Below are 9,972 nucleotides of genomic sequence, written 5' to 3'. Positions count from 1 at the left end.
TATGAGATTTGGCAAAAAGGGTTTAGTCCCCAGACATTGGGCCTTATGAGATTGTGCGCAAGGTAGGCAAAGTGGCTTATGAATTAGATTTACCTCCTGATTTGGAGTCAGTTCACCCAGTTTTCCATTTCTCGATGCTTCATAAATGTGTTGGAGATCCTACTAGGATCGTGCCAATAGATGATGTTGAAATCACTAACTAATTATCTTACGAAGAAATCCCCATTGCCATTTTAGATAGGCAAGTACGAAAGCTCAGAACCAAAGAGGTAGCTTCAGTTAAAGTTCTATGGAAGAATAATAAGAGAGAGGAAATGACTTGGGAGGCTGAAGAAGACATGAAATTCTGGTACCCGCACTTATTTCAGCCCCCGGAAGAGATCCAAGATGAAATGTCAGGATTATTAGGTATATATGCTTTCTTTCCAAGTTTTTGGGTCGTGTGTGGCCAAACTTTATTGCTATTATGTTGTGGCCCTGTGAGGCATTGTTATTATGGGCTGTTGTGATAGGATGGTAGTGCCCTATTACAGGGAAACTACGGCAAAATTTTCATAGAATTCCGAGCACTTAACATTCGAGGACGAATGTTCTTAAGGGGGAAGAATGTTACACCTCGGAAAAATTTTCTTCGTTGATGCACGTAAAATACACTAACGAAGGGCACAAAGTATGCGATGTTTCAATAAGTAATAAATATCATTTGATGATCCTAATGGAGATTTCAAAGACATTTGAGGTAAGAGAAGAAAGGTTGCCAAGAAAAGCAAGGTATACGTTATGTATCGGAAGAGATTTACGAGAATCGAAATTAATGATGACTTAATGATATTTTGGAGAAGATTTATAACGTCCCTTAGATTGTTAATGAGGTGCTAAACAAGTGTTAAGAAGGTTCCATAAGGATTGGAGATCAAACGAGTCGACGAGAACGAGTTCGGAAAAGCTGGGCATTATACGACCCAACATACTGGCCGTATAAAATATACTGGCCGTATGTTAGACCGTATATTCAGCCCAGAATGGTAGCCTCTCTGGACCAAATCTACGGTCAGACATACGGTCCATATAAATTATACGGACCGTATGTTAGTCCGTAGAACTGATTCGGGACAGATTGGGAGTTATTAAAAAGGGGACCAAGTTCATTTCATTTCATTTCATCTTCACTCCCCTTCTCTCAAGAACTCTCTAGAATATTTCTCCATACTTTTTCCACAAGAATTCAAGGGAAATTAATGATCAACTTCATCAGACCAAGAGAATCAAGTGTAAGAAACTCATTAAGGCTCATCCAAGACAAGAAATTCCATTGGAGGTGAACTAGGGTTTTGGTTCAAGTGAAGTGTTTCCACCCAAAGTCCATTCCTACACCATCTAAGGTAATTTTTATGGTCTTTCCATGTTGTTTAAAGTATTGAGAGGTTGAAGGTCCCTATGAAAACCAAGTAAGTGTTTATAACGATGGTTCTGCTACCTCCCATCTTATGCTATTTCTTATGTTGTCTATTATGCTTCTATAATGATGTTGATTATGCCTTACATACTCAGTACATTCTTCGTACTGACATTCTTTTGTTTGTGGACGCTGTGTCATGCCCCCAGGTGGCCAGGGAGACAGGTTTGATCCATAGCTTTATTACTCAGGGACTACGTAGAGGTGCTCCATTTCGTTCGGAGCTACAACTTTTGGTATCTATTCTTTTGTGTACATACTTATGGGCATGGCGGGGTCCTGTCCTACCTATATGATGTGACATACTCTCCTTAGAGGCTCGTAGACATGTGTATATAGGTAGGTGTATTTAGCCTTGTCGGCTCACAATTTGTATATCATTTTGTTAGCCTCGTCGGCTTATGTAGATTGATATGGGCATAGTTGTTGATGGTTATATAAATGTATTGTCGCCCAATGGGATGAGTATGAATGATGGATAGAAATTATGATTTAGCTATGTGGCTCACCCAGATGTAAATGTGAATGTATGAGAAGAGGTGTCGGGTGAGTTAGCACTGGGTACCCGTCATGACCCTCTGGTTGGGTCGTGACAAAATCGTACAACGGGTGGCGAACCCGACAGTGGCCACTCTTCCTCCCGAATGGCTAGGAATTACCACACTAGGATCCATGGTGACTACCCTTCCTCCCGAGTAGCTAGGCCAACACAACAACAACTTTCATAACATAGAAGCCAATTCTTTATTCGTTTCAAGGTTGTCACATCATCAATGGTCATTATGGTTCATTATGCCATATCTTAAAGATAAATCATTACAAAGAATGTCATGAAAACATTTACACTCCTTTAACCAAGATTTCAATATCATAATTCAACATGAAAACATCATTACCAACCCTTAGCCATCATTGTTGATCATCTCTTATAAAGGAAAAACATTTATAAACTTATATACGTACGTAGAGCATGATCCGAACTACGTTTAATGTGGGCTTGTCCCCTCACGCGCATTAACCACAATGAAATCAGGAAATAGAGTTTCAAATCATGATAAGTTCGCCTTTTTATTCAATAAATTGCCCTTGAGTGAAATTTATAATTCGAAGATTAGTTTCAAAAGGAGACATACATCCAAAACTAGCTTTCAAAAGAGAGACATACCTTAATTATTCTTTACGTATCTTGACAATTCACCTTCTTAGCGAAGAACACCCAAAACCCAAAACCCTAGCTTGAGTCACTTACAAAAATTATGTTAAGAATCATGGGTTTGATGCTAGGATGGATTAACAAAGATAAAGATGTTCCTACCTTTGAGTTGAAGACTTGGAGGAATGGTATTCGTTGTTAGGGTTTTTCAGAAAGTGGAGGAGTGAATAGAACAATTGAACTATTTATAATTTTCTAGTGAAAAAAATTGACGTTACGGTAAGGTGTTACAGACCGTAACACGTGTTACAGACCGTAACACGTGTTACAGACTGCAACACCTCACCGTAACATGACCAAAATTTCCAGAATGTTTGGAGAAAAATAATTCATGTTACGGTGGGTGTTACGGTCCGTAGCGCCTCACCGTAACGTGGACCAAATTTCCAGCAAAGACAGGCTTTAGTAAAATGTTCATAACTTTTTTACGTAACTTTGCTCGAGCTAGGAACCCTACTGTTAGAAAGATATTTCAAAGATCTACAACTTTCATCAAGGAGGTTTTTCTAAATTCTCAATACGTTTATACGAAAATGGCCCAGAAGATAGACCTACTGAAACTTAGGCGAGTTTAAGAGCCCTTAAGAACTTCACGAGTTGGTCTGACTTCAAAACAACTACCTTCCACCCGAATTCATCCCGAATGGATTCATATAGATAAAATATCATCTTAACACTAGATGTTTACACATTCACACCTATTTCAAGTTTACGGGGTGTTACATTATCCCTCCTTTTAGATCATTCGTCCTCGAATAAGAATCGTATTCTAGGAAGGTCACTAACTACCACGAATTTTAACCACGCAATCACCTTGCGAACGAATAGCTCAAAACTTAACTCATACCTAAAATAGGAAAAAAGTGAGGATATCTCTTATTCATGTCCTCTTCCGCTTCCCAAGTAGCTTCCTTAGTATTATGGTTTCGCCACAGCACTTTAACTAACGCAACATCCTTTGTTCTCAACCTTCTCACTTGGCGATCCAGAATCCGAACTGGTTCTTCTTCATAAGCCAAGGATTCATCAATATCAACCTCTTCATAGTTTAATACATGAGAAGGATCAGGTTTATACAACCTCAACATCGAAATGTGAAACACCGGATCAACCATGTATATCTCAGCCGGTAATCTCAACTCACAAGCTACCTTCCCAACTCTTCTAGTAATCTCATAAGGACCAATATAGCGAGGAATAAGCTTGCCCTTTCTGCCAAAACCCATTACCCCCTTCATAGGTGACACTTTCAAGAAAACCTTATCACCAACAGCAAATTTCAATTCTCTACGCCTCATGTCCGTATAAGACTTTTGTCTACTCTGAGCGGTCTTCAATCATTGCACAAAAAGATTTACCTTTTCAATCGCCTCATGAACTGAATGAGGACCCAATAATCCTACTTCGGTGGGTTCAAACCACCCAATTGGAGACCTGCAACGCCTCCCATAAAGATCCTCATAAGGAGCTATCTGAATACTCGCCTGATAACTATTATAGTAAGCGAATTCCACCAGAGGTAGGCGTTCATTCCAACTTCCTCCAAAATAAATTGCACAAGCACGCAACATATCCTCCAAAGTCTGAATAGTCCTCTCTGCTTGCCCGTCAGTTTGAGGATGAACAGCGGTACTCAAATTCACCCTAGTACCCAAACCTTCTTGAAAGGATTTCCAAAAGTTAGCAGTTAATTGCGTACCTCTGTCAGATATAATCAATGTCAGAACACCATGCAATCTAACTATCTCTTTTAGATATAACTTGGCGTACTCCTCTGTGGTATATGACGTCTTCACTGGGAGAAAATGGCCGACTTTTTGAGTCTATCCACGATCACCCAAATCGAATCAAATTTGGCCTTTGTGCGGGGTAAACCCACAACGAAATCCATATTGATCACCTCCCACTTCCACTGCAGAATCTCGATATTCTGAGCCAGACCACCAGGTCTTTGATATTCAGCCTTCACCTATCGACCTTCATGTTTCTCCACAAATAGTGCTGCTTCAAGTCCTTATACATTTTGGTGGATCCCGGATGAACTGAATACTTGAAACTATGAGCTTCCATCATTAATTCTTGTCGAAGACCATCAACATTAGGAACACACAATCGTCCTTGCAACCGCAGAACTCTATCGACAGTCCCAACAGTAAATGAAGTGTACTCACCCCTTTCCACTCCATCTCTCAGCTTTGCCAAAAGGTTCATCATCATATTGCTTGGATTTAATCCTTTCCACAATGTCATACCATGATGGCGTGATTCCCACTAACTCTCCATCTTCAGTTTCATCAAGTCTGACCCCAAGACTAACAAGTCTTTGAATTTCCCTCCCCATGGGCATGTCATGAACATGCAAATAAGCCAACGTGCCCATAGATTTTCTACTCAAAGCATCAGCAACCACATTAGCCTTACTAGGATGATACAAAATATTCAAGTCATAATCTTTTAACAACTCCAACTACCTCCTTTGTCTGAGATTCAACTCTCTTGCTTAAAGATGTATTGCAAGCTTTTATGGTCAGTAAAAACATCGCAATGCTCACCATACGAATAGTGATGCCAAATTTTCAAGGCAAATAACACAGAAACCAACTCCAAGTCATGAGTCGGATAATTCTTCTCATGCTTTTTCAACTATCGCGAAACATAGGCAATCACCTTACCGTTCTGCATCAATACACAACCCAAACCAATTCTCGAAGCATCATAGTACACCACATATCCACCAGACCCAGAAGATAAAGTCAAGATAGGAGCCAAAGTAAACCTTGTCTTAAGCTCTTAGAAACTCTTTTCACAAGCTTCGGACCACTGAAACTTAGCAGTCTTCTGTGTCAATTTAGTCAATGGAGAGGCTATAGACGAAAAACCTTCCACGAACTTTCTGTAATAATTTGCCAACCCCAAAAAACTACAAATATCAGTAAGACTAGTTGGTCTAGGGCAATCCTTAACCGCTGAAATTTTTTGAGGATCTACTTTAATACCGTCACCAATCACCACATGACCCAAGAAAGCCACAGACTCAAGCCAGAATTCACACTTTAAGAGTTTCGCATAAAGCTTGTTCTCCTCAAGTTTTGTAAAAGTTATTCTCAAATGATTAGCATGATCCTCACGACTTTTAGAATACACCAAAATATAATCAATAAACACAATAATGAAGTGGTCTAGATAAGGCTTAAACATACGATTCATCAAACCCGTGAATGCAGCAGGCGCATAGTCAACCCAAGGGATATCACTAGAAACTCAAAGTACCCATAACGAGTACAGAAAGCAGTTTTTGGGATATCCTTCTCCTTTATCTTCAATTGGTGATACCCAGACCTCAGGTCAACCTTTGAAAAGAACTTAGCACCCTGAAGTTGGTCAAACAAATCATCTATCCTGGGCAAAGGATACTTATTCTTAATGGTCACTTTATTAAGCTGACGGTAATCAAAACACATTCTAAGGGAAACATTTTTCTTTCTAACAAACAATACTGGAGCACCCCAAGGTAAGGAACTTGGTCGGATGAAACCCTTATCCAATAAGTCCTTTAACTGATCCTTTAATTCCCTTAGCTCCCCTAGAGCCATACGATAAGGTGGAGTAGAAATAGGTTGGGTGTCAGGAATAATATCAATCCCAAAATCAATAAATCTATCAGGAGCAATACCAGGAAGATCGTCAAGAAACACTTCGGGATAATCACTAACTATGGGAAAATATGCGAATTCGGGTACTACGGCTTTTGTATCATTAACAGAAACCAAATGGTAAATACACCCCTTAGTAATCATCTTATGAGCCTTAAGATAGGAAATAAATTTACCCCTTGGCTTAGCAATTTCACCCTCCCACACAATAACAGGCTCATCGGGAAAGGCGAAACAAACTAACTTATAGCGACAATCCATATTAGCATAACATGTAGAAAACCAGTCCATCCCCATAATTATATCAAAATCCACCATCTCAAATTCATACAAATCAGCCACGGTCTCACGGCCTCTAATCACAACAATACAATTTCTATACACTCTACAAGATATAACAGGAACACTAGAAGGCGTATCAACAGCCAAAGGGTTCCAACGAAGGTTTGGGTTTCACACCCATATCAAGAGCAAAATAAGGGGTCACATAAGATAAATTTGAACTCGGATCGATCAATGAATAAGCCTCATGAGAACAGATGGTAAGGATACCTGTAACCATAGCGTCAGAAGCCTCAGCTGCCTCCCTACGAGTCAGCCCATAAAGCCGAGCTGTCCCTCCACTAGAAGTGTTAGCAACTTCCTTTTCTTTGCCGTTATTATGAGCATTTTGAATATTACTGTTAGCATTACCAGTAGACGAATTTTTAGCAGATGCAGAAGCAGGCGAATCATTCCTTTGGTTAGACATAGCAGCCATCTCGTGTAGCCACTTTCTGCACTCCCTCTTAATGTGGCCCCTAATACCACAGTGATGACAGATACGATCTTCCCATATAGCGGACCGACTACTACCCTGGGAGAACCTGCTTTGGTTATTATTCTTTTGACCTTGCCTACCAGAAGGCACACTGGCATTCGAATATGCGCCAGACTGAGCAGGTGCAGAATATCCTCTCCTCTGCCCTCCATTATAATTATTACCACTGAAACCACCCGCCGATCGGGCCTTCTTGTTCTGTTCTCGCTCCACCCTCTCCTCATTTTTCCAACTCTCTTGTTGTTCAGCAAACCCAACCAGAGATGAGAAATGCAAGTAGGAGATATAGCAGTTGCAGCACATGTAGACTTGATACGTGGTACCAAGCCTTTCACAAAACGAGTCAACCTATGCTTTTTAGTCAGAATAATATATAAAGCATACTTTGACAAACGGGTGAACTCCAAACTATGCTCACGAACCGAGTTGTTACCCTGTTCCAGCTTTTCAAATTTCGTAGCCATAGGAAATCTCTCCTCATCAGACAAAAACCTTTTCATGAATGCCTCTTCCAATTCAGCCCACGTAGGAGCTAAAGCAACATCACCCCTCTCAGACTCCTACATCTCAAACCATGCGTGAGCAACATCCTTCAACTGATAAGAAGCAAACCTTACAGCTTCGGAACCATAGCCATTCATTTCCCTCAACGCCTTGAAAGTCTCATCTAAAAAGTGCAGGGTGTCATCCACCTCTCGTGACCCAAAGAACTCTAGTGACTTTAGTCTAGAAATTTCTTAAGCCCACGCCACCATAAGGTTCCACACCTCCACGCTATTGCTAAGCCGTAACTAATGTAGTCAACATTTGAATAACAGTTTGCATCATACCAATCTCAGGCACACCCACAACAGCAGGAGCAGGCGGTGCTTGATTTCCAACAGTACTTTCGTTACCAGCATTCGCGCCCCCAAGATTTTGGTTAGCTATCACGGGACGTCCTGGGTTACCATTTCTGGATCGTGTTAGAGCCATCTCTGTAATAGTCAAGAATTAACAAACACATTAGAATGACCCTAATAGGATTTCAAGCTCTACAGCACAATCTAGAATCAAGAAGGATAAGAAACACTTATAAATGTCCTGGGGGTTTCTCAGTCATGCAGGTGATCAGGCTGCACAAGGAAAACTCCACTAGACATAGCTCCACAGACACCGACAACAATCCTAGGACGTATTTAAACCTAGGCTCTGATACCAAGCTTGTCATGCCCCAAAACCCACCCTAGACGTGACCGGCATCCGATGTCGTGAATAACATCGGAAGAACCTAAAAAGATGCAATAACAACACTTGAACCCACCAGGTTCAATATTCACCTTCAACAATTTATAAAATAAATAGAATCAAATCAGGATACATGAATTAAATCAGCGAAAGTCTTTAATATTATAAAAGTTAATCAAAACATGACGAACACCCAAGAGTTAAGCAAAACTCAACAACTACCCACAAGAATGTGTACTATAGAGCTTCTAAGATAAAAAAGTAATTGTCTGACACATCGGGACACAGCCCAAAAAAAATAAAATAGTAAATAAATATGATAAGGGGTGTCCCACGAATGAACATGTTGGCTCACCACGTCAGTAGCAACAATAAGTCCTTCCTAAGCGTTTTGAGTATTAAGAACCTGCTCTCCTCCGTTACCTAAACATACCATCAAAAATAATAATGGTACTGAGCACTTCATACTCAGTGAGTGCCTCAGGGACAACAAGTAATATGAAAATAAAGTACAATAATACTTAAAGAAATGAGTTCTAAGGATAGTATGAAACAATGTAAAATCAGTTATTCAGCTTGTGTATCTCAATAAGAATTATCAAAAATTATTATAAAGCCTTTTGTCAAGTTACAACTTTCAAATATGCTTTTTAAATTGATCATGATTATCAACAACAGTTCCATAAAAGGATAAGGATATCACACCTGCCAATAAAGGCCCAAAAATCAATAACATCGAAGGGATGACCTTAGAGGTTTCCTAAACACAGCGCACCACACCGGAATATGTAATTCTCGATGTTTATCCTTCTTCCGGAATAGCTAGGCATACACCGCACCCCAGGTGGCGAACCCGACAGTGGCCACTCTTTCTCTGGAATGGCTAGGCATTACCACACTAGGATCCATAGTGACTACCCTTCCTCCCGAGTAGCTAGGCCAACGCAACAACAACTTTCATAGCATAGAAGACAATTCTTTATTCATTTCATGGTAGTCACATCATCAATGGTCATTAAGGTTCATTATGCCATATCTTAAAGATAAATCATTACAAAGAATGTCATGAAAACGTTTAAACTTCTTTAACCAAGATTTGAATGTCATAATTCTATATGAAAACATCATTACGAACCCTTAGCCATCATTATTGATCATCTTTTATAGAGGAAAAATATATATAAATTTTATATACGTACAAAGAGCATGATACAAACTAGATTTAATGTGGGCTTGTCCCTAACACACATTAACCACAATGAAAGCAAGAAATAGAGTTTCAAATCATGAAAAGTTCACTTTTTTATTCAATAAATGTCCCTTGAATGAAATTTATAATTCCAAGATTAGTTTTAAAAGGAGACATACATCCAAAACCAACTTTCAAAAGAGAGACATACCTTAATTATGCTTCACCTATCTTAATAATTCACCTTCTTAGTGAAGAACACCCAAAATCCTAGCTTGAGTCACTTTGAGAAGGATTACTTTGCAAACGCTAGGTTTTTGTTACAAGAATTATGTTAAGAATCACGGGTTTGATGCTAGGATGGATTAACAATGATAAAGATGTTATTCCTTTGAGTTGAAGACTTGGAGGAAT

The 9,972-nt window shown here is 39.6% G+C and overlaps 1 protein-coding gene across 1 annotated transcript; it reads right to left on the bottom strand.

The window, feature by feature from the left end:
• Nucleotides 1–3,505: 3,505 nt before the first annotated feature.
• Nucleotides 3,506–3,967, bottom strand: LOC132048851 (uncharacterized). The gene has a single exon (XM_059439536.1). It carries the CDS (start codon nucleotides 3,965–3,967, stop codon nucleotides 3,506–3,508), a length of 462 nt encoding a protein of 153 aa, XP_059295519.1.
• Nucleotides 3,968–9,972: the final 6,005 nt, after the last annotated feature.

This window comes from Lycium ferocissimum, chromosome 3, assembly GCF_029784015.1.
Source record: "Lycium ferocissimum isolate CSIRO_LF1 chromosome 3, AGI_CSIRO_Lferr_CH_V1, whole genome shotgun sequence".
Classification (NCBI taxonomy): Eukaryota; Viridiplantae; Streptophyta; class Magnoliopsida; order Solanales; family Solanaceae; genus Lycium; species Lycium ferocissimum.
The sequence above is the reverse complement of the archived record's forward strand: the minus strand, read 5'-3'. Positions and strand labels throughout refer to the sequence as shown.

Excerpts from the sequence above, each read along its gene's own strand:
- LOC132048851 (XM_059439536.1), bottom strand. The coding sequence starts at position 3,967 with ATGAGGCGTAGAGAATTGAAATTTGCTGTTGGTGATAAGGTTTTCTTG.